The sequence below is a fragment of the Scyliorhinus torazame genome, chromosome 22 (assembly GCF_047496885.1).
Source record: "Scyliorhinus torazame isolate Kashiwa2021f chromosome 22, sScyTor2.1, whole genome shotgun sequence".
Taxonomy (NCBI): Eukaryota; Metazoa; Chordata; class Chondrichthyes; order Carcharhiniformes; family Scyliorhinidae; genus Scyliorhinus; species Scyliorhinus torazame.
Genome location: NC_092728.1, coordinates 71,307,336 through 71,331,540, shown reverse-complemented (window position 1 = coordinate 71,331,540; position 24,205 = coordinate 71,307,336). Strand labels below are relative to the sequence as shown.

General features: G+C 50.7%; 1 protein-coding gene across 7 annotated transcripts in view; it reads right to left on the bottom strand.

Moving 5' to 3' along the window:
- Window positions 1-24,205, bottom strand: part of LOC140399124 (transmembrane protein 268-like) — a 60,762-nt gene that overhangs the window by 4,341 nt on the left and 32,216 nt on the right. For 4 of the 7 annotated variants that reach the window (XR_011937635.1, XM_072488318.1, XM_072488315.1 and 1 more), the window contains exons 6-7: window positions 24,038-24,124; window positions 18,711-18,902 (exon numbers count right to left, since the gene is read on the bottom strand). Coding sequence is in view for 6 of the 7 variants with exons in the window: in XM_072488318.1 (XP_072344419.1) it covers window positions 18,711-18,902; window positions 24,038-24,124 (279 nt within the window). In the remaining variant the exon portion in view is untranslated. The remainder of the gene's footprint in view (window positions 1-18,710; window positions 18,903-24,037; window positions 24,125-24,205) is intronic. The other 3 variants (XM_072488319.1, XM_072488320.1, XM_072488321.1) reach the window with 3 other exon arrangements.

Sequence of the window (24,205 nt, the reverse complement as noted above, 5' to 3'; positions counted from 1 at the left end):
ACGGGGAGAGAACAGAGTCTTACCATGTCGGGGTGCATGAAGCTCTCCGTGCTCCCAGAGTCGATTAGGCAGGGCGTTTCATGCCCATTGATAAGCACCGTCGTCGTAGCAGTCGATAGTGTTTGGGGCCGAGACTGGTCCAGGGTCACCGAGGTTACTCGTGGCAGCAGTTGAATGTTTCCTTCGGGCGGTGTGTGGTCCACCGAGCTGGGGTCCTGGGAGTCCATCCAAGATGGCGGCGCCCATTGGTCGCACATGGCTGTGGGTGCACAAAGTGGCGGCGCCCATCCATCGCACGTGGCATCCGCGGGACAAGATGGCAGCGCCCGGAGGCCGCACATGGCACTGGAGAAGGAAGATGGCGCCGCCCGCTGGCCGCACGGGGACCATGGAGAGGATTGTGGTGGCGGTCCATATTCGCCGCCGGAGACCGCAGCGACCGCCCGGGCCTGGCATGCCGCCACGAAGTGGCCCTTTTTACCGCATCCCTTGCAGGTGGATGGACGGGCCGGACAGCACTGTCGGGGGTGCTTGGCTTGCCGGCAAAAATAGCAGCGGGTCCCCCCGGGGTTGCCAGGCCGTCTTGCAGCACAAGCTTGTGGGGGGATGGGGGATGCATCGGAGTCGGCCGCGGGGGGTTTCACGCTGCCCATGGGGCCGCCGCGCGGTCGGGTACGTAAGCCACATCCAGGGAGCCGGCAAGGGTCCGTGCTTCCTTGAGGCCTAGTGTTTCTTTCTCTAGCAATCGGATTTGGGAGGACAGCATACCTGCAACGAAAGCGTCCCGGTTCAAAAGTTCTGTGTGGTCACTCGCCGAAACCGCGGGCAGCTGCAGTTTCTCCCCAACACCAGGAGCGCACGGTAGAATTCTTCCAGTGATTCTCCAGGGATTTGTCGCCTCGTCGCAAGCAGATGTCGGGCGTAAACCTGGTTTACAGGGCAAATATAATGTCCTTTCAGCAGCTCCATTGCGCATCAAATTCGTCCGCGTCCTCGATGAGGGTGTAGATTTCTGGGCTCACCCTCGAGTGCAGGACTTGTAGTTTCTCTTCTCCCGTGGGTATGTTTTCAGCCGTTACAGGATATCCGTTGAAACACGCCAGCCAGTGCTTGAAGGTTGCCGCTGAGTTTGCCGCGTGGGGGCTGAAATGCAGACACTCCGGCTTGATTCGGAGCTCCATTCTTTTAAATCTAGCGTATTAAATTGATGCACGATCAATAACCTCAGAAATGAGATTAGAGACAATTGAAAGCTTTAATACACTAGATGTTTCCCCCAGCAGCGCAGGAACAGAAGAAAGCTGCTGGGGCGGCACGGACTCTTACACCCCACCTTGCAAGGCGGAGCTGACATACAGGCTTATCCAATGGGGACAAGTACATTCTCCACAAATGGTATTCCGGCATTACTAGGTACCGTAATCCTCCTAACACAGACTACCACACTGGCCACCTCCACGGCAGGTTGGTCGGTTAATCCCCCTCACCACTTCCGAAATCAAATAACAGATGCCACCCAAAACAACTTCTGTAGATTTGCCATCAAACCCCCCTCCCCCCAACCCCCAGACGCTTGTCACACTGTGAGCCAACGGTCTCGCTGGAACTCAGTCTTCCCCATGAGGGTTTCCAATCTCTGCTCTTGGAGAACACACTTTGGAATCTTCTCCCACACAATGTTTTCTCTTGGATGCCTTCACCAAGGATCCACCTCCAGGTGTTCAACCTCTCTTTTTGGTATTCCTCTGCTTTGGATCATTACATGCATTCAAGCTTCCACACAATTTCTCAGGTACCCAGCCATGCCATCAGAATCCTATTTCTTCACAGGCCATATTAAGGTGCCATCAACATTTTGATCACATCAGATATCAGGCTTCTCACCCAGCCAACTTTAAATCTGGTTCCTGAAGCTGTCTCTTTAATTCAGAGCCCTTTCTCTGCTTTTCACTTGAATTCTACTGAACAGGACCTTGTTCAAATTCCTTGGGTGGGCTTTACTGTGCAGCCTGCAGCATGTTTCGCGGTGGCAGGAGCCAGCCTGCCATTGGCCCCGGTGGGATCTTCTAGTGTTGCTGCTGTCAATGGGGTTTCCCGTTGAATGCATCCCTCTCCACCAGGAAACCCACTGTGGGGGTGTGCTGTCAGAAGAACTGTAAGATACCACCAGCATGAACGGCCCGAAAATCTTGCCTGTAGTTTTTTGCTTTTAACTTCACAGTCTCTCTGGAGCTCTCCTGTCCCATTTCTGGGACTTCCTTTTGCGAAATCTGCTCTCTGCAGTTCGCTGTCTTGTGTCCAGCTGCTCTGGGCACTAGCTTACAACTTAATCAAAAGCTCTTGCTGCTTCAATGTGTCCCGGTTGGTAAGCAACAGCCTAGTTTTTAGTTAAAACCTATTTGCTTTAACGTCGTGAAACCCTGACAATGCAAGCATATTTTAAAGTGCTTAAATTTAAGTTCTTAACCCTTTCAAATACAGAAACATAAAATTAAGCTTACTTAATGCTATAGCTTATTTCTACTACCAATAAAAACAAAATTCCTTAATACTACCTGTATTTCCTGACATACCCTTAAAGCCCAGGTAACCCAAGTCCTATGTGTGATAATATTACTTGCTTACTGATTTGAAATACGTATCATTAGGAAGGGCTCTATCGTACCACTCATTTGTTGTTGGATCAAACTTAGAATACAAATATCTATTTGCATCAACAGTTGCGACAAAAGCAAAGTGGATCGCACATTTAAATGTTAAATGCATTCCTCATCAGCTGACTCCATTGCATGAATCTGGGTGAAATATGAAGGAAAATGCTTCATGATCTCTGCCGTGTAGCTTAATGTGGCAGAAATAGTTTGAAGGACAGTGGAAGGGGAAGTTTGCAAATTCTTCACATAGAAGGTGACCTAATCCTTTCCTGTATCCCAATGTAAAAGCTTTGATGGGCTTCTGCACCTTTCCAGAACACAAAGCAATTTTCTGACTGATTGAATCGTGCGAGAGGAGAGGAAAACACGAAAGGAAATTTAGCTTTCAAATTATGAGATAAAAGCACTTGACATTAACATTGGTGCGAAACCCTGACGTGTTAACAAAATCTCAGTGTCACATTGTAGTTATAGCAGGCCCTGAATGTGTTGGAGGTCCTGAATATATCTTAAAGCTGCAATTGTTTCCAAAAAACTAAATTAATTTTTTTTTTTGATAGAAATGTTTGCACATTGCACATTATAATAGCATTATTTTATTTTATTTTTTTAAGTATGTTTATTCAAAATTTTTCAACAAAGATTTTCAACCATTCAAACCCCCCCCCCCCCGCCCCCCACCCCCCGTAACAAAAAAGAAAAGAAAAGTAACAGAACAAAACATAAACATATCAATCCAACACAATACAGGACTTGTACAATGGGTTCTCCCGCACACAATTGACTTTCCCATATGTTTATGTTTTTCCATTTTCAAGTGCCCCTAGGAAAACCCCCTTCCCCGCCCACACACCCCTCTCCCTGGGTGGCTGCTGCTGCTGACCGACCTCCATCTAACGCTCCGCGAGATAGTCTAGCAACGGTTGCCACCGCCTGTAGAACCCCTGCGCAGACCCTCTCCAGGCAAACTTTATCCTCTCCAGCTTGATGAACCCTGCCATGTCATTTATCCAGGCTTCCACACTGGGGGGCTTCGCGTCTTTCCACAATAGCAAGGTCCTCCGCCGGGCTTCCAGGGACGCAAAGGCCAGGATACCGGCCTCTTTCACCTCCTGCACTCCCGGCTCGTCCGCCACTCCAAATAGTGCCAGCCCCCAAATTGGCTTGACCTGGACTTTCACCACCTTAGACATAGTCCTCGCAACACCCCTCTAGAACCCATCCAGTGCCAGGCACGACCAGAACATATGGGCGTGATTCGCCGGGCTTCCTGAGCACCTCCACCATCTGTCCTCCACCCCAAAGAACCTACTCAGCCTCACCCCTGTCATATGCGTTCTGTGAATAACCTTAAACTGTATCAGGCTAAGCCTGGCACACGAGGAAGAGGGATTAACCCTACTTAGGGCATCAGCCCACAGACCCTCTTCAATCTCCTCCCCCAACTCCTCCTCCCATTTGCCCGTCAGCTCCTCTACCAAAGCCTCCTCCTCTTCCTTCATCTCCTGATATATCGCCAAAACCTTGCCTTCTCCGACCCATACCCCCGAAATCACCCTGTCCTGAATCCCCTGTGCCGGGAGCAACGGGAATCCCCTCACCTGCCGCCTCACAAACGCCCTCACTTGCATGTACCTGAAAGCGTTTCCCGGGGGTAGCCCAAACTTCTCCTCCAGCGTCCCTAGGCTCGCAAACGTCCCATCGACGAACAGGTCCCCCATTCTTCCAATCCCTGCCCGATACCAGTTCTGAAACCCCCCATCCATCCTTCCTGGGACAAACCGATGGTTACCTCTGATCGGGGACCACACCGAGGCTCCCATAGCACCCCTGTGTCGTCTCCACTGCCCCCAGATCTTTAGCATTGCCGCCACCACCGGACTCGTGGTGCACCTTGTCGGCGAGAGCGGCAATGGTGCCGTCACCAGTGCCCCCAGGCTCGTTCCTTTGCAGGACGCCATCTCCAACCTCTTCCATGTCGCCCCCTCTCCCTCCATCACCCACTTACGGATCATCGCCACGTTGGCTGCCCAATAGTAGCCACCCAGATTCGGCAACGCCAGCCCTCCTCTGTCCCTACGGCGCTCCAGAAACCCCCTCCTTACCCTCGGGGTCTTGTTTGCCCACACAAAAACCCATAATGCTCCTGCCTACCCTCTTAAAAAAGGCCTTGGTGATCATAATAGGAAGGCACTGGAACACAAAAAGAAACCTCGGGAGGACCATCATTTTAATCGACTGTACCCTGCCCGCTAGCGAGAGTGGCAACATATCCCATCGTTTGAAGTCCTTCTCCATCTGCTCCACCAGCCACGTCAAATTAACTTAATGCAGGGCCCCCCAACTCCTAGCTACTTTGATCCCCAAGTACCGAAAGCTCCTTTCCGCCCTCCTCAACGGTAGGTCGTCTATCCCTCTTCCCTGGTCCCCTGGATGCACCACGAAGAGCTCACTTTTCCCTACATTGAGCTTATAGCCCGAGAAGCCCCCAAACTCCCTGAGGATCTGCATGACCTCCACCATCCCCTCCACTGGATCCGCCACATACAGCAACAGGTCATCTACATACAGCGACACTTGATGCTCCTCTCCCCCTCGTACCACCCCCCTCCATTTTCTGGACTCCCTTAATGCCATGGCCAAAGGTTCAATTGCTAATGCAAACAACAGGGGGGGACAGGGGGCACCCCTGCCTCGTCCCTCGATACAGCTGAAAATACTCCGACCTCCGCCGATTCGTAACCACACTCGCCATCTGGGCTCTAATTAGGAGCTTAACCCAACTGATAAACACCTCCCCAAACCCAAACCTCCGCAACACTTCCCAGAGATACTCCCACTCTACTCGGTCAAAGGCCTTCTCCGTGTCCATAGCTGCCACAATCTCCGCCTCTCCCTCCACCGATGGCATCATAATCACGTTTAGGAGCCTCCGCACATTGGTGTTTAGCTGCCTGCCCTTTTCAAATCCCGTCTGGTCCTCGTGAGTCACCCCCGGGACACAGTCCTCAATCCTCGTAGCCAGCACTTTTGCCAGCCACTCAGCATCCACATTAAGGAGCGAAATCGGCCTATACGACCCACATTGCAGTGGGTCCTTATCCCGCTTCAGAATCAAAGAGATCATCACCCCGGACATTGTCGGGGGCAGGCTCCCCCCCTCCCTTGCCTCATTGAAAGTCCTCACCAGCAACGGGGCTAACAGGTCTACGTACTTCCAGTAGAACTCAACCGGGAACCCATCTGGTCCCGGGGCCTTCCCCGCCTGCATGCTCCCCAGTCCTTTACTCAGCTCCTCCAACCCAATTGGCACCCCCAAACCAGCCACCTCCTGCTCCTCCACCCTCGGGAACCTCAGTTGGTCCAGAAATCGTCGCATCCCCTCTTCCCCCGCTGGGGGCCTCATAGAAGGCCTTAAATGCCTCATTTACTTACACAGCACTCTGCACCGTAGTTCCCCTGCCATCCTTGATTCCACCTATCTCCTTCGCTGCCATGCTCTTACGGAGCTGATGTGCCAGCATCCGGCTCACCTTCTCCCCATACTCATACGTCGCCCCCTGTGCTTTCCTCCACTGTGCCTCTGCCTTCCCTGTGGTCAACAGGTCGAATTCCGTCTGGAGACTTCGCCGCTCCCTAAGTAGTCCCTCTTCAGGGGCCTCTGCATATCTCCTGTTCACCCGTAAAATCTCCCCCACTAACCTCTCCCTCTCCCTGCCCTCTCTCTTCTCCCTGTGAGCCCTGATGGAGATTAACTCTCCCCTGACCACCACCTTCAGCGCCTCCCATACTACCCCCACCTGCACCTCCCCATTGTCGTTGGCCTCCAAATACCTTTCAATGTACCCCCGCACCCTCCCGCACACCTCCTCATCTGCCAGTAATCCCACATCCAAACGCCACAGCGGGCGTTGGTCCCTCTCCTCTCCTAACTCCAGCTCCACCCAGTGCGGCGCGTGGTCTGAGATGGCTCCTTTCCCTCCACCTTCGGGATCAGCGCCCTGCTCAGAACAAAAAAATCTATCCGGGAGTAGGCTTTGTGTACGTGGGAGAAAAAAGAAAATTCCCTGGCCAGGGGCCTGGCAAATCTCCATGGATCCACTCCCCCCATCTGGTCCATAAACCCCCTTAGCACCTTGGCTGCAGCCGGCCTCTTCCCCGTCCTAGATCTGGAACGATCTAATGCTGGGTCCAACACCGTGTTAAAATCCCCCCCATTATCAAGCTTCCTACCTCCAGGTCTGGAATGCACCCCAACATACGCTTCATAAATCCAGCATTGTCCCAGTTCGGGGCGTATACGTTTACCAATACCACCCATGCCCCCTGCAGCCTACCGCTCACCATCACGTATCGATCTCCATTGTCCACTACTATATTCTTGGCCTCAAACCGACACCCGCTTCCACACCAGTATTGCCACCCCTCTATTCTTCGCATCCAGCCCCGAATGGAATACCTGTCCTACCCATCCCTTTCTTAACCTGACCTGGTCTGCCACCTTCAAATGTGTCTCCTGAAGCATGACCACGTCTGCCTTCAGTCCCCTTAAGTGCGCGAACACTCGGGCCCTCTTAACCGGCCCATTCAGGCCTCTCACATTCCACGTTAACAGCTGGATTGGGGGACTTTCCCCCCCTGCCGACTAGCTATCTCCTGTTTTAGGCCAGTCCTGTGCCCACGCCTCCCGCACCCTCCAGTCCCCCAGACGGGGAACCCCGCCCCGACCACCTCTTCTGTTTTCAGTTCCCCCTCTGCCAATGCAGCAGCAACCCTATTTCCCCCCCCTCTCCCTCCCTCCCCCCCTTCCTCCTCCCCCCGCTAGATCCGTATCTAGCTCTTTTGCTCCCCCCATAACACTCCCGTAAGTCAGCTGACACCTGCTGACCCCGGCTTCTCCCACCTTCCCGTTGACCACCCCCGTGTGGAAATCCCCCCTCCTCCTCCTCCCCAGCAATCGGTATGCGCTATTCCATCGGGGTGTGTCCCCACGGTGGCCTGGCCCGCGATCGGGGCCCACCGATCCGCGGGCGTACCTGTTATGGGGGCACTCTTTCCCTTCCGCCTCCGCCACGGTCTCCACCATGGCGGAGGTGGAAGAGACTCCCTCCACTGCGCATGCGTGGGAAACTGTCAGTGGCCGCTGACGCTCCTGCGCATGCGCCGCCCGGAGATGTCATTTCCGCGCCAGCTGGCGGGGCAACAAAGGCCGTTTCCGCCAGCTGGCGGGGCGGAAATTCCTCCGGCGTCGGCCTAGCCCCTCAATGTTGGGGCTCGGCCCCCAAAAATGCGGAGCATTCCGCACCTTTGGGGCGGCGCAATGCCCGTCTGATTGGCGCCGTTTTGGGCGCCAGTCGGCGGACATCGCGCCGTTTCCGGAGAATTTCGCCCCAGCTCTCTTTTTTGCCCACTCTGCACTCCAGTCCTGATATATTCGGATCACCGCATTCTCCCACCTGCTGCTCCCTTCCTTCTTGGCCCATCTCAGGGCACACTCTCTGTCCACGAAACGATGAAACCTCACCATTACGGCCCTTGGCGGCTCGTTGGCCTTGGGTCTCCTCGCCAGGACCCGATGAGCCCCATCTAGCTCCAGGGGACTCGGAGAGGCCTCCGCACCCATCAGCGAATTGAGCACCGTGCTCACATACGCCCCGGCATCGGCCCCCTCCACCCCTTCAGGGAGACCCAGAATCCAAAGATTTTTCTTCCTCGACCTGTTCTCCAGGTCCTCGAATCTTTCGGCCCACCTCTTGTGCAGCGCCTCGTGCGCCTCCATCTTCACCGCCTGGCCCAAGATCTCGTCCTCGTTCTCGGTGGCTTTTTCCCGCACCTCTCGGATCTCTAACCCTTGGGCCTTCTGGGTCTCCTTCAGCCCCTCGATCGCCATCAGCAGTGGTGCCAGCACCTCTTTCTTAAGCTCCTCCATGCAGCGCCTGAGAAACACCTGCTGCTCTGGCCCCCATGCTGCTCGATCTCCGCCCTCCGCCACCTTGTTTTTCCTCCCTCGTTTCTTTCGCTGCTCCAAAGCCGCTTTTTTTACCGCTCCACTTCTGGTCCACTCCATATACTATGGAAGGGGGACCTTGCTCTCGCCTTCCCACACGGGAAGTCGTCAAAAAATTTCCGTTGGGGCTCCTCTGGAGAGCCCAAAGGTCCGTTCTAGCAGGAGCCACCGAAATGTGCGGCTTAGCTCCGCATCGCCGCAACCGGAAGTTCTTATAATAGCATTATAATTGTAATATGCACACTGCACATTATATTAGAACTTCACTCAATCTTGAGAAGATTATAATGAAATGTACATTTATTGAAAGGATCATGTAATTGAAATAACTCACTTTAAATTAAAAGTCCAGTTTCTGCAGAAATAGTTTACAATAACTTCAGATTCATCACGTTTACATTCCAAAGTTAGAAATGTAACCTTAGCGATGATTTGGAGGGGGGTGGGGGTGCTTCAGAGGGAGAGACAGGCAAGGGTCCTGGCATTGCCAAATTTGTTGCACTATTATTGGGCGGCCAATGCGGAGAAGGTGCTGGGGTGGTGGAGCGGATCCGGCGATGCTTTGGGTCCGGATGGAGTCGGAATCAGTTACGGGGACAAGCCTGGGGGCATTGGTAACAGCGTCACTTCCGCTGGCTCCGGCGAAGTACTCAACAAATTAATTGATGGTGGCCACGTTAAAAATCTAAAGGGGACTTCCGGGTGCGGCGATGACCAGCTGAGTCGCACGTTTCGGCAGCTCCCGGTGGAACGGACTTTTGGGCTCTTAATAAGAGCCCCAACGGCAATTTTAACGGCTAAAAGTACTGTGCGGTGAACCAGAAGGGAATCCCCCCTGGATACGGATGAAAAAAGGAGAGGAAGGTGGCCGGATTGCGGTGGATCCTTTAGAGCAGCGGCAAGGAAGGCAAGCAAAAACCAAGATGGCGTCGGAAGGTGGCAGTTTAATATGGGGCCCTGAGCAACACGAGTTTTTGAAACGCTGCGTGGAAGAACTCAAAAAGGAAATGAAGAAGGAGCTGTTGGCCCCGATATTACAGGCGATCGAAGGGCTAAAGGAGGAGCAAAAGACCCAGGAGCGGGAGCTTCGGGTCGTGAAGGCAAAGGCTACCGAGAATGAGGACGACATACAGGGCCTGGTGATGAAGACGGAGATGCACGAGGCACACCATAAACGATGTGTGGAAAGGCTGGAGGCGCTGGAGAATAACGCGAGGAGGAACAACCTAAGGATTCTTGGTCTTCCTGAAGGTGCGGAGGGAGCGGACGTCGGGGCATATGTGAGCACGATGCTGCACTCGTTAATGGGAGCGGAGGCCCCGGCGGGTCCGCTGGAGGTGGAGGGAGCATACCGAGTGATGGCGCGAGGACCGAGAGCAGGAGAAATTCCTAGAGCCATAGTGGTGAGGTTCCTCCGTTTTAAGGATAGAGAGATGGTCCTTAGATGGGCAAAGAAAACTCGGAGCAGTAAGTGGGAGAACGCGGTGATCCGCGCATACCAAGACTGGAGTGCGGAGGTGGAGAGAAGGAGGGCGAGCTTTAATTGGGCCAAGGCAGTGCTTCACAAAAAGAAGATAACATTCGGAATGCTGCAACCGGAAAGACTGTGGGTCACATATCGAGAGAGGCACCACTACTTTGAGACGGCGGATGAGGCGTGGACTTTTATCGTGGAAGAAAAATTGGAATGAGCGGGTTATTAAAAAAAGAACGTTTGAAACAAAGTGGTGGGGCGAGTATGGGGCCGAAGAGGGGGGTAAAAAGGGAGGAAAGAGGAGTTTTATGTTATTAATCCTGCAATGTGGTAACTTTTCTCTCTTCCACAGGAGGTGGTGGGGGGAGGAAAGGAGGTGGAGGAGATGGGGCGTTGGCCATTGGGGGCGGGGCCAAGGGGGAAGCGCGGGCTCGGTTCCCGCGCTATGATAATCATGGCGGGAATAGGGAAGCAGGAAGGAGAGGGCGTCGCACGGTGCGAGCCGAGGTCACGGGGGGAAGCCGAGGTCGGCCAGAGTTTGCTGACTTCTGGGAGCAACATGGGGGGTGTAACTACGCTAGTGGGGAATCTAGCGGGGGGGGGGGGGCGGTGGGAGGGGGGAATTATTGGGCTGCTGCTGCTGGGGAGAGGGGGGAGCTGGCATGGGGTGGGATGGGCGGGGGGGCACCGCCTGGGGGGGATACAGCTGCGTGGGAACCGGGTGAGGAGCTGGAAAAAGGGGATGGTTAATCGACAAGGTGGGGGGGGTAAAAAGCCCCCAACCCGGCTGATCACGTGGAACGTGAGAGGGCTGAACGGGCCGATAAAGAGGGCACGGGTACTCGTACACCTTAAGAAACTTAAGGCAGACGTGGTTATGTTACAGGAAACGCACTTGAAACTGATAGACCAGGTGAGACTACGCAAAGGATGGGTGGGGCAGGTGTTCCATTCGGGGCCAGATGCGAAAAACAGGGAGGTGGCTATATTATTGGGGTAGCGGGTAATGTTTGAGGCAAAGACTATAGTGGCGGATAGCGGGGGCAGATACGTGATGGTGAGTGGCAAACTACAGGGGGAGACGGTGGTTTTGGTAAACGTATATGCCCCGAACTGGGATGATGCCAATTTTATGAGGCGTATGCTAGGACGCATCCCGGACCTAGCGGTGGGGAAGTTGGTAATGGGTGGAGATTTCAATACGGTGTTGGAACCAGGGCTGGACAGGTCGAGGTCCAGGACTGGAAGGAGGCCGGCAGCAGCCAAGGTGCTTAAAGATTTTATGGAGCAGATGGGAGGAGTAGACCCGTGGAGATTTAGCAGACCTAGGAGTAAGGATTTTTCGTTTTTCTCCTACGTCCACAAAGTCTATTCGCGAATGGACTTTTTTGTTTTGGGAAGGGCGTTGATCCCGAAGGTGAGGGGAACGGAGTATACGGCTATAGCCATTTCGGATCACGCTCCACATTGGGTGGACTTGGAGATAGGGGAGGAAACAGAAGGGCGCCCACCCTGGAGAATGGACATGGGACTAATGGCAGATGAGGGGGTGTGTCTAAGGGTGAGGGGGTGCATTGAAAAGTACTTGGAACTCAATGATAATGGGGAGGTCCAGGTGGGAGTGGTCTGGGAGGTGCTGAAGGCAGTGGTTAGAGGGGAGCTGATATCAATAAGGGCACATAAAGGAAAGCAGGAGAGTAGGGAACGGGAGCGGTTGCTGCAAGAACTTCTGAGGGTGGACAGGCACTATGCGGAGGCACCGGAGGAGGGACTGTACAGGGAAATGCAAAGGCTACACGCAGAATTTGACTTGCTGACAACGGGTACTGCAGAGGCACAGTGGAGGAAGGCACAGGGTGTACAGTACGAATATGGGGAGAAGGCGAGCAGGTTGCTGGCCCACCAATTGAGGAAAAGGGGAGCAGCGAGGGAAATAGGGGGAGTGAGGGATGAGGAAGGAGAGATCGAGCGGGGAGCGGAGAGAGTGAATGGAGTGTTCAAGGCATTTTATAAAAAATTATACGAAGCTCAACACCCGGATGGGAGGGAGAGAATGATGGGCTTTCTGGACCGGCTGGAATTTCCCAAGGTGGAGGAGCAGGAAAGGGTGGGACTGGGAGCACAGATTGAAATAGAGGAAGTAGTGAAAGGAATTAGGAGCATGCAGGCAGGGAAGGCTCCGGGACCGGATGGATTCCCAGTTGAATTTTACAGGAAATATGTGGACTTGCTCGCCCCGCTACTGATGAGGACCTTTAATGAGGCAAAGGAAAGGGGACAGCTGCCCCCGACTATGTCTGAGGCAACGATATCGCTTCTCCTAAAGAAGGAAAAGGACCCGCTGCAATGCGGGTCCTATAGACTTATTTCCCTCCTAAATGTAGACGCTAAGATTCTGGCCAAGGTAACGGCAATGAGGATAGAGGATTGTGTCCCGAGGGTGGTCCATGAGGACCAAACTGGGTTTGTGAAGGGGAGACAGCTGAATACGAATATACGGAGGCTGCTAGGGGTAATGATGATGCCCCCACCAGAGGGGGAAGCGGAGATAGTGGTGGCGATGGATGCCAAGAAAGCATTTGATAGAGTGGAGTGGGATTATCTGTGGGAGGTGCTGAGGAGATTTGGTTTTGGAGATGAGTATGTTGGATGGGTGCAGCTGTTGTATAGGGCCCCAGTGGCGAGTGTGGTCACGAATGGACGGGGATCTGCATACTTTCGGCTCCATAGAGGGACAAGGCAGGGATGCCCTCTGTCCCTATTATTGTTTGCACTGGCGATTGAGCCCCTGGCAATAGCATTGAGGGGTTCCAAGAAGTGGAGGGGAGTACTTAGAGGAGGAGAAGAACACCGGGTATCTCTGTATGCGGATGATTTGTTGTTATATGTAGCGGACCCGGCGGAGGGGATGCCAGAGATAATGCGGACACTTCGGGAGTTTGGAGAATTCTCAGGATATAAACTGAACATGGGGAAAAGTGAGTTGTTTGTGGTGCATCCAGGGGAGCAGAGCAGAGAAATAGAGGACTTTCCGCTGAGGAAGGTAACAAGGGACTTTTGTTACTTGGGGATCCAGATAGCCAAGAATTGGGGTACATTGCATAGGTTAAATTTAACGCGATTGGTGGAACAAATGGAGGAGGACTTCAAGAGATGGGACATGGTATCCCTGTCACTGGCAGGGAGGGTGCAGGCGGTTAAAATGGTAGTCCTCCCGAGATTCCTCTTTGTGTTTCAGTGCCTCCCGGTGGTGCTCACGAAGGCTTTTTTCAAAAGGATCGAAAAGAGTATCATGAGTTTTGTGTGGGCCGGGAAGACCCTGAGAGTGAGGAAGGGATTCTTACAGCGTAGTAGGGATAGGGGGGGGCTGGCACTACCGAGCCTAAGTGAGTACTACTGGGCCGCCAATATCTCAATGGTGAGTAAGTGGATGGGAGAAGAGGAGGGAGCGGCGTGGAAGAGATTGTAGAGGGCGTCCTGTAGGGGGACTAGCCTACAAGCTATGGTGACGGCCCCATTGCCGTTCTCACCGAAGAAATACACCACAAGCCCGGTGGTGGTGGCGACTTTGAAAATTTGGGGACAGTGGAGACGGCATAGGGGAAAGGCGGGAGCCTTGGTGGGGTCCCCGATAAGAAATAACCATAGGTTTGCCCCGGGGAGAATGGATGGGGGATTTGGAATATGGCAAAGAGCAGGAGTAACGCAACTGAAAGATCTGTTTGTGGATGGGAAGTTCGCAAGTCTGGGAGCGCTGACCGAGAAATATGGGTTGCCCCAAGGGAATGCATTCCGGTATATGCAACTGAGGGCTTTTGCGAGGCAACAGGTGAGGGAATTCCCGCAGCTCCCGACGCATGAGGTGCAGGACAGAGTGATCTCAAAGACATGGGTGGGGGACGGTAAAGTGTCAGATATATATAGGGAAATGAGGGACGAGGGGGAAATTATGGTAGATGAGCTGAAAGGGAAATGGGAAGAAGAGCTGGGGGAGGAGATTGAGGAGGGGCTGTGGGCGGATGCCCTAAGTAGGGTAAACTCATCGTCCTCGTGTGACAGGCTAAGCCTGATTCAATTTAAGGTGTTACACAGGGCGCATATGACTGGAGTCGGCTCAGTAAATTTTTTGGGGTAGAGGATAGGTGTGTGAGATGCTCGAGAAGCCCAGTGAATCACACCCACATGTTCTGGTCATGTCCGGCACTACAGGGGTTCTGGGTGGGGGTGACAAAGGTGCTTTCGAAAGTAGTGGGGGTCCAGGTCGAACCAAGCTGGGGGTTGGCTATATTTGGGGTTGCACAAGAGCCGGGAGTGCAGGAGGCGAGAGAGGCCGATGTTTTGGCCTTTGCGTCCCGAGTAGCCCGGCGCAGGATACTGTTGATGTGGAAGGAAGCCAAGCCCCCGGGGGTGGAGACCTGGATAAATGACATGGCAGGGTTTATAAAGCTGGAACGGATTAAGTTCGTCCTAAGGGGATCGGCTCAAGGGTTCACCAGGCGGTGGCAACCGTTCGTCGAATACCTCACAGAAAGATAGAGGGAATGGAAAAGAAGAAGGCAGCAGCAGCAGCCCAGTGGGGGTGGGGGGGTGGGGGGGGGGGGTGGGGGGGGAGGGGGGTGGGAGGAACCAGAAGGACTCTCAGGGTTGTTAATATATATGTATAATATGTATAGGTCGTTGCTATAAATAATTGTATATTGGACTGTTAAATCATATTTTTGGAGAGTGTTTATCTGAGACAAGGCAGTTGCCATTTAGTTTTAGTTTTCGTTTTTGTTATATATTATTTATTCTTTGTTTATAAAACAGGTCATTGTTATTTATACTGTTATATTATTGTGTAAAGGATACACAATGTACTGTGATGGTTTACCAAAAATTTTCAATAAAATATTTTTAAAAAAATAAAAAAAATCTAAAGGCACCTCCGCCAACATTTCAAGTCGGGGGCAGCTTCATAGCTGGCTCCGATTTGTGTTAACCACCTATACGAGCCAGCAAATCCAGATGCCACATTTGGTGCATGGAGGGAGAGAGGGTTGGAGAAGGAGGGGGATCTATTTTTGGAGGGGCAGTTTGCCAGCTTGGAGGAGATAAATGATAAATTTGGGCCAGTGAACGCTGACGTGATTAGATACCTTCAGGTGCGGAGCTGGGTTCAGGAGTTTTTTCCAGCTTTCCCAATTGTGTAACCATCCACCTTGTTGGAGTGGATTCTATCCTGCTCAGGATCAGACTAGGCAGTGCGTCCGGCATGTACCAACGAATAGCAGGGGAGGACGGGGTGAAGGCGAAATGGATCGAGGAGTTGGGGTTGATAAGGGAGAAATAGGTATGGAGTGAGGCACTGAGGAGGGTAAATATGACATCATCCTGCACAAGAGTGTGCCTTATTTTGTTGAAACTGTTATTTTGAGCGTGCCTTACTAAAGCGAGGATGAGCCAAAGCGGGGAAGGACAGGTGCATGCGCTGCTTGTGGGGGGCCCGGGCACCACACACACATCTGCTGGTGGTGTCCAAAGCTGGTGAGGTGGCCAATCCACCTAACTTGCAGATCTTTGGGTTGTGGGGGTGAAACCCACGTTGACACGGGGAGAATGTGCAAACTCCACACGGACAGTGCCCCAAGGCCGGGATTCGAACCCGGGTCCTCAGCGCCGTAGGCTGCAGTGCTAACCACTGTGCCACGTGCCGCCCCCTGGAGATCCTTTGTTGACACCATGTCAGCGATCCTGAATGCGGGGTAGGAAACCAGGTCAATGGCGGCTGTTATTGGGGTCTCTGATGTGCCGGAACTGCATATGGGAGCAGGGGGGCGGATAACCGGGCCTTCACTTCGTTGGTGGCACTGTGGCGCATTCTATTGGGATGGAGGTTGGCAATGCCGCTGAATGCTTCAGTGTGGCTAGGGGACCTAATGGGAGTTTTTGCACCTCGAGCAGGTCAAATATACCATGAGGGGACCGATTGAGAGGTTCTGTCGAAGATGGCGACCATTTATATGATACTTGGTCACTGTTAGTTGTTGAGGGATTGTTGGGAGAGGTGTTGGGGAGAGGTGGGCTGGGGAGGGGGGTGTTATTCGCCTTTAGTTGCGTTAGTCTTTGATGTGTTGGGTATGCCGGGTCTGCAAGGACTGCGTTTGCTGCAGCAGTGAGAGAGACAGGCTTCCAACACTTGAAAAAATGCAACTCGATTTTATTGAACTCTTAACTATCATATATACTTTAACTGTGGGTTGACACTATGCTGACTTGACTGGAGACCTGAGGATAACCTGGCCAGACTATCTTACTACCACATGGTGTATGTTCTAGTTGCTGGATCCCAAGAGAGTGGGAAAACTAGTGCCCTCTGGCTTTATAGTGATCGTGTCCTGTCTGGTGATTGGCTGCTGTGTTCTGTGTGTTCATTGGTCACTGTGTGTCAATCACTGCCTGTCTGTGCACCATCATATACCTGTGTGTATATTATGACAGTTTTGGTGGTTTGGGGGTACAGGAGCGAGTGGGATTCAAGGTTGGTATTTTGTGAAAAGGGTTTGTTTTTGTCTTTGGTAACTTTTGTATAAATTGTTAAAAATTGAAATAAAAATAATTTCCCCCAAAAAATGTAACCTTAGAAAGTGCTGGAAAAACTCTGGCAGCATCTGTGGAGAGAGAAACAGGGTTAACGTTTTGAATACATTATGACTTTCTTTGGAACTGAAGGGTTCAGAAGGCTGCATTGTCCCGAACTGGGGCCAACTGTTGCAATTCTATTCGCCTTTTTCCTGTATTCTTTCATATTTCACCTTTCCCAGTATTGATCCAGTATTCTTTGAAACAGTGTTGTTGTCTTAGCCTGAAGAGCTACTCCCCCTTCAATCCTTTGTGATAAGCATAAATTAATACCCATTTGATGCCAAATAGACAAAGCAATCTCTCATCATTTGCCGTCTCAAAATCTTCAGTGTTCTAAAAGCCCTCTTTCCCCCCACCCCAACCTTTCCAGTTCTAAAAGCACCATCATTTCAAGAATTTGTTTGTAAATATCAATCCACATTGTGATGTTGTTCTGGCCTTGCTGTACTATTTCCGTGGTTCTAATAACCTCCCTATAAATGAGGTTTCCAGAAATAGATGGAAAATTCTAACTGTGAATCAACCAAAGTGTTGCACAAATTCAGTATAATTTCTTGCCAATATATTCAATATTTCTAGCCTGGTGAATTACTAAGGAATTCAAATTAATGTGGAACACTGGTAAAGGCAAAATACAGCAGGCTGCTTGTTAATTAGAAGGATCTATCCCCTTGCCATGAGATATTCCACATAAAAAGGTCTTGCCCTCATTGACACTTCTGTGCTAAGAGTCTGGCGAACACTTTCATTTCTGCTGACACTGAATCCATGAGCAATGGACTAAAGGCAATTGTTACGCATTAAATCTGGAACCTTGCTACATTCCAGTTCGAACTGGAATTACAAATATCACAACTTCATACCAACAGATCTCAGTGTTCAGAAACGGGCTACGCTGAGAACAAACCTTTCCAAACCACCAGATTCATGAAGTACAAAATGGAAGAAATGAGCAAGATTTAAATGCAGTAGAAACGCAGTGTTTTAGCACTGCTGCCTCACAGCGCAGGGGCTCGGGGTTCGATCTCGGCCCCGGGTCATTGTCCATGTGGAGTTTGCACTTTCTCCCCGTGTTTGCGTGGGTCTCACCCCCACAACCCAAAGATGAGCAGGGTAGGTAAATTTGTCACGCTAAAATTGTCCCTTAATTGGAATAAAAAGGATTGGGTACTTTAAATTTATTTTTTAAATAAGAAAAAGAGCCTTTGTGGATCTGCAGACTGCACATGGGTTCTGTTTGGAACAACAATAACGTACATTCATATTACATCTTTACTGATGAAAATCATCCCAAGGAACACCCCAACAAATAAGCTTACAGCATGGGAGGCCAAGTATCCTACTGTGCCTCTGCCAGGTCTTTAAATGAGCTACCAACTAATCTCTCTCCCCTCTTCTTTCCCCACTGCTCTGCAAATTGCTTTGAATTATTTATCCAATTGTCTTTTGAGAGTTACTACGATTCCTCCACCTTTTCAGGCTGTGCAGTTAGATCATAACAACTCATAGAATCATAGAATTTACAGTGGGCCATTCAGCCCATCGAGTCTGCACCGGCCCTTGGAAAGAGCACACCACTTAAGCCCACACCTCCACCCTAACCCCTTAACCCAGTCACCCCACCGAACCTTTTGGACACTAAGGGGCAACTTAGCATAGCCAATCCACCTAACCTTCACATCTTTGGACTGTGGGAGGAAACTGGAACAGCCGGAGGAAACCCACGCAGACGCGGGGAGAAACTGCAAACTCTACACAGACAGACACAAGAGGCCGGAATTGGACCTGGGACCCTGGAGCTGTGAGCTGCAGTGCTAACCACTGTGCCACCGTGTCCCCTCGCTGTGTAAAAATTCATCAGCGCAAGAAAAATATAAAGCACGAACTAAACTAAATGAAAAAATCCAGCATTTCTGTATCTCTTGCTATTGAAGGTAAAAAATCACATTACCTCAGAGGTACCTTGAGGGACGAAATCAATCACTTCACTGAAGGTGACCTTAGATTTGTGATTCTGGCTATTGTTGGATAACAGGGGCCGTTCCTTAGAGGTGACAACTACCTGACTCTGGACTTCCTTGTCCAGAGTTACATTGCGGCCCGGTATTGTATACAAATGGTTCAGCTGTTTTTGTAACTCTGACTGTAAATCGGACATAAATTTATACATTAGACAACTTGCGCAGTATATAACACCGAGCATACTTTGCTACATCTAGACAAGTTATTTGCCTGACAAGAAAATAGCACTGGATAAATCTGCAAAGTATGACCAATTTAAAAACAGCAGGATCTGATAGAGGGCCTTTTTTGGATAATAGCTGAGACTGATGCTATTTAGTTATAGGACATAGAACATACAGTGCAGAAGGAGGCCATTCGGCCCATCGAAATCATTAACAAACACTGCCAACTGGCATTGTTACCAGATCACAAGTTAAACAAAGAATGGTGCTGACACAGTCAAGGGATAGGTAAGGAACATCTACACCTCCTAAGTAAATGTTCAGCTCTGTTAACCATGTAAGATTCCTTAATTTGTGTTGCATATTAAAATCAAAGGATTCTTAACAATGTCACCATACATTTACACAGCACTTATAATGCAATAAAATGTCCCAAGGTGCTTCACAAACATTTTCCTAAACAACATTTGGCACCAAGTCATGAGTGGAGATATTAGGACAGATAACCAAAATGTTGGTCAAAGGGGTAGGTTTTAAAGAGTGTCCTGGAGAACGAGAGGAAGTTGGAGAAGTGGAAAGATTGAGAGGGGGAACTCCAGAGCTTCGGGGCTAGAGGCCGAAGGCATAGTCGCCAATAATGGAATGATTAAAATCATGGCTGAGCAAGGAATCTAGAATTAGAGGAGTGCAGAGATCTTGCCTGATTGACTGGAGAACAGACAGATAGGGGGGGTTGAAATCAAGGATGAAAATTTAGAATTGAGGTATTGTACTATCAGGAGCCAATATAGGTTAGCAAGCACAGGAGGGATGGCTGAATGAAAGTTGGTGTGAATCAGAATACCGACAGTAGATTTTCAGATGAGCTGAAATTTATATTGGGTGGAGGATGGCAGGCCGGCCAGGAGACCTTTGGAATAATCCAGTCTAAAGGTAACAAAGGTATATGAATATATGAATAGGAGCAGGAGTAGGCCATTCGGCCCCTCGAGACTTCTCCACCTTTCAATAAGATTCTGGCTGATGAGGATATCAGGTGCGGTTGAGCTGAGGCAGAGAAGGGGTTGGATTATATTAAAGGGGTGAAAGTCGACAATCTTGGCAATGCAGCTGACAACTGGCTCATCTCCAAATCAAATATGTCATCAAGGGTGGAAATGGCCTGGTTCCATTTTTGGCAGCTTCCAGGAAGAGGAACAAATGCAATGGAAAGTAAGAAGGGTTTGTGAGTTTAAGGGAGCTGCATGATGTAACTGACCAGTTGCAAAATGTGCTCAGGCTGTCCAGGCCAAAGGAACCCAAGTTCATTTCTGGTTTGTGCTGAGTGAGTTGATCTCAGTTCGGCCAAGTTCGGATTGTTGCAGATGGATTTAGCACTCTAGAGCTGGGAAGGGGAATTCCAACCAGAGTTAATGCTCCTAATTGTAATTAACCTCTAAAGGAAATGATGCAGCTGCGGACATTGAGGGAGAACAACTACCATACCCAGGCCGGAGACTGTAAACACTCAATGGATGGGAATCTTCTGGACTTAGACCTTGCTGGACTATTTTCGGGTCAGGGATAAAATTCACTGATGTATGGGCCTAGCCATGGCTCATTAACTCAGCCACAGCGTTATCATCCCACCTCCAAGTTAACCCACCAATCAGGGAGAGTGGGCAGGATGCCATCAATTCTGTCAATGGAATTGAGAATGTCTGAATGAAGGAATCTCGATAGGGGTTACAAGAACTCAGCAACACTTGGGTCAATGAGACTTCAGCCAGCGGACCATAGGAATGGACAAGAGAGCTGGGCGCTGGTCTCTCACTCTTACCTGGCAGCCCTGCTATATAATCTGAGGCCCTGCAGTGCGGTGAGCTCTCCCAAAGATGGGAGGAAGGGGACAACATTTCCAACCAAGCAGGCATGGACAGAAGTGGCTGAAAGGTCTGCAGCAGGACTGTGGTCCCTCAAACCTCCAGAGTGCCCACAGAGGATCTAGGACCTCAGGAGGGTAGGACAGGTGACTGACGAAACACTTACAGGTGCCAAGTCCCAAACTCTGACTTTTCCAGCATTCTCCTGTTCAGTATTCCACAGGACAACAGACATTGCAGCTCCACTCATTCCTCTTTCTCGAAGCGCCCACTCCCACCCTATCTGAACAGCCGACACGAACTTGTACCCTCAGCCGATTGCTTTCTCTCACCCATGCCTCAAGGTTGCCCTCCACAAATGCTGCCCATCCCCTCTTCACCACACAAGACATCACAACCACTTACACCTCTCTGCTTTCTCGCTTTACAGGAATAGAGAACACATAACGTGGCATCGAGAGACCTGGATGGGGGAGGGGGTTGCACAGGAGTTTGCCCTCCAGTGTCAGGCACCTTTTGGCCACTATCAATGTGAGCCCAACTGCTCCACTGTGAAGGGGGGGTCTTATTCCAGGAGTTTCGGATGTCAGTAGTGACCTGCCATGAGATCCCGAAGCACTGCCTCATAGATGTTGGAAGCGCTGATACTCTGTCTGTATGCCCTGTGTTGGGGGTCTGGCCTCCTTCCAGCTGGTTCTCAGCCCTGTCCTATGGACGGTCATGCACTTAAGGGGAATGCAGTTAGTGCGGCTGGTATTGATCTTGCTGTTGCTGGTGCGACCTCTGTCCTTGCCTCTCATCAGAGGTGCAAGGTGGAGCATCAGATGCTGCTCCCATGCTGTGATCAAAGCTGTCAGAAGGTAGTGCAGCTGAGGATGAGTGAAGTACCAGACAAGCAAATTGCCTTGCAAGAATTTGGTAATCACCTGTCACATAGTGTATGCACTCAGAGAAGAAGTGTGTTGAAAAGCAGTCAATGGCCTTGGCTGGAGCCCTTCAGTTTCACTGATAAAAGCCTTCCCAGCCTGTCATTTTCGCTGAAGAGGCTTGACCTACTTGTTTTAGTGGCCTCTGGCAGGAAACAGGTCACCTAGCTGGGAAACCCAGGATGGTTACGGGGAAGATAGTGGCATGGGATAATAGGCTTGTGATCTAGAAACTCGGGAAAATGCTCTGGAGACAAGGGTTCAATTCCCACCGTGGAAGCTGGCAGAATTTAAATTCAATTCATAAAATTTGGAATTGAAAGCTAGTCTCAGTAATGGGGGCCATGAAAACATTGTCACTTGTCGTAAAAAGCCATCTGGTTCACTAATGTCCCTGAGGGAAAGAAATCTGCCGTCCTTTCCTGGCCTGGCCTACAAGTTCCTCCAGTCCCACAGCAATTTGGTTGACTCTTAATGTAACACCTGGGTAACTACACAATTAACCACCACCCCCAGGCCCCATTACCTGCCTTCCCCTACACAACCTAGATGGGCAGCACGATGGTACAGTAATTAGCATTACTGCCTCACAGTGCCAGGGCCCTGGATTCGATTCTGACCTTAGGTAACTGTTTGTGTGGAGTTTGTACATTCTCTCCGTATCTGCCTGCGGTTTCTCTGGGTGCTCCGGTTTCCTCACACAGTCCAAAGATGTGCAGATTAAGTGGACTGGCCATCATAAATTGCCCCTTAGTTTCCAACATTTAGGTGGGTTATGGGATGGGGTGGGGGTGTGGGCCTGGGTGGGGTTCTCTTTCGGAGGGTCGGTGCAGACTCGATGGGCTGAATGGCCTCTTTCTGCACTGTAGGTATTCTATTCTATCATCACCTGACCCAATGCGAATATTTCCCCAACCAGACCTTACCACCCCCCAGACCCAAATCACCTCAGCCTAACCTGATTAGGCCCCCCCAGACCATTCACCCTAAACTGATATAACCACCCCTGAACTGACTATACACCCACTCACCCCACACACTCCTTTGCAATTGCGTTCACTCCATAATAAGATCAGAAGTAGTACATTCATTGGTGACAGGGGAGATGATGGTGTAGTGGTAATGTTGCTGGACTAATAATCCGGAAGTCCTGGTTAATGCTCTGGGGACAAGGTGGAATTCCTGCAATTGAAAAGCTAGTCTCAGTAATGGTGGCCACGATAGAAATAAAACCTATCTGGTTCACTATGGAAGGAAATCTGCTGCCCTTAGCTGGTCTGGCCGACATGTGACACCAGACCCACAGCAAAGTGGTTGACTCTTAACTGCCCTCTGAAATGGTAAGGCAAGCCACTAAGTACAAGGGCAATTAGGGATGGGCAACAAATGCTGGCCTTTTCAGTGAAACCCACATCCATGAAAGAATTTTTAATGACATTTGCGACTCCTTAGATTCAGAAGCCATTATTACAGCCTCGGGCTCATCTGAGTCAGTCCGGGATGAGTAGATTCTTTGCGGGAGTGGCGGACAAGTGTGAGGGGTGTGGAATGGGTCCAGTCACATGTTCTTATCGTGTCCTAAGCTTGTGAGGTTCTGGGTCTCCTTCCTTAGCACCATGTCGGCAATTCTGAAATTGAGCTGGAGATCTGTCCCCTAGTTGCCATACTTGGGGTGTCAGACTTGCTGGAGATGTATATGGGTGTGGGGGTCGATGTCTTGGCCTTCGCCTCACTGATTGCCCGGAGGCGAGTGCTGATGGGATGGAGGTCAACTTCTCCACCCAGTGCCCCAGTGTGCCTGGGAGATCTGATGGAGTTCCTTGAATCAAGTACACCGTTAGGGGGGCAACTGAGGGGTTCTACCGAAGGTGGCAATAGTTTATTGTGTATTTACAGAGCTGGTCACCGTAGTTGCTAAGGGAGGGGTGGCGTGTGTTGTTTTGGTGTTAATTATAAACTGGAAAATGTTTGAATAAAAATATATATTTTTTAAAAGGAACTGAAACCATCCAAGCCCCTCTACAGCAAGACTGGACAATGTTCAAGTTTAGGCTGTTAAGTGAAAGGACTTAACCATGGTTACAAGAGTAGGCCAAAAGCTGGTTGTTCTGTGGTGAATGTAAAATTGTTACACAAGATGGTTTTCTTTTGTGATTACTGTCACTTGAAACTACATTAAACCCCTGGCGGTGCCAGATGTTGACTTGGAGGACAGGGCGTGGAAAACTGGCGGTATTTCTCAACACTGACATCTCTTCAACGAGACTGAAGATCCACTTCAAAAGTCAAACATGCATATATTACCTGGAAGGAGATATCCATCTTCCTTTGCTCGAGTAGGCTTGTCAGTAATCCTTTGCATTTCTCAAGGTCAAAATATATGAAAAACAGCTGATAAAAATCGTTAAGGTTCATGGGTGACAAGTGAGTGTTGTGTCGTTACGTCATTGGACCTTATGAGGTTTCACGTAC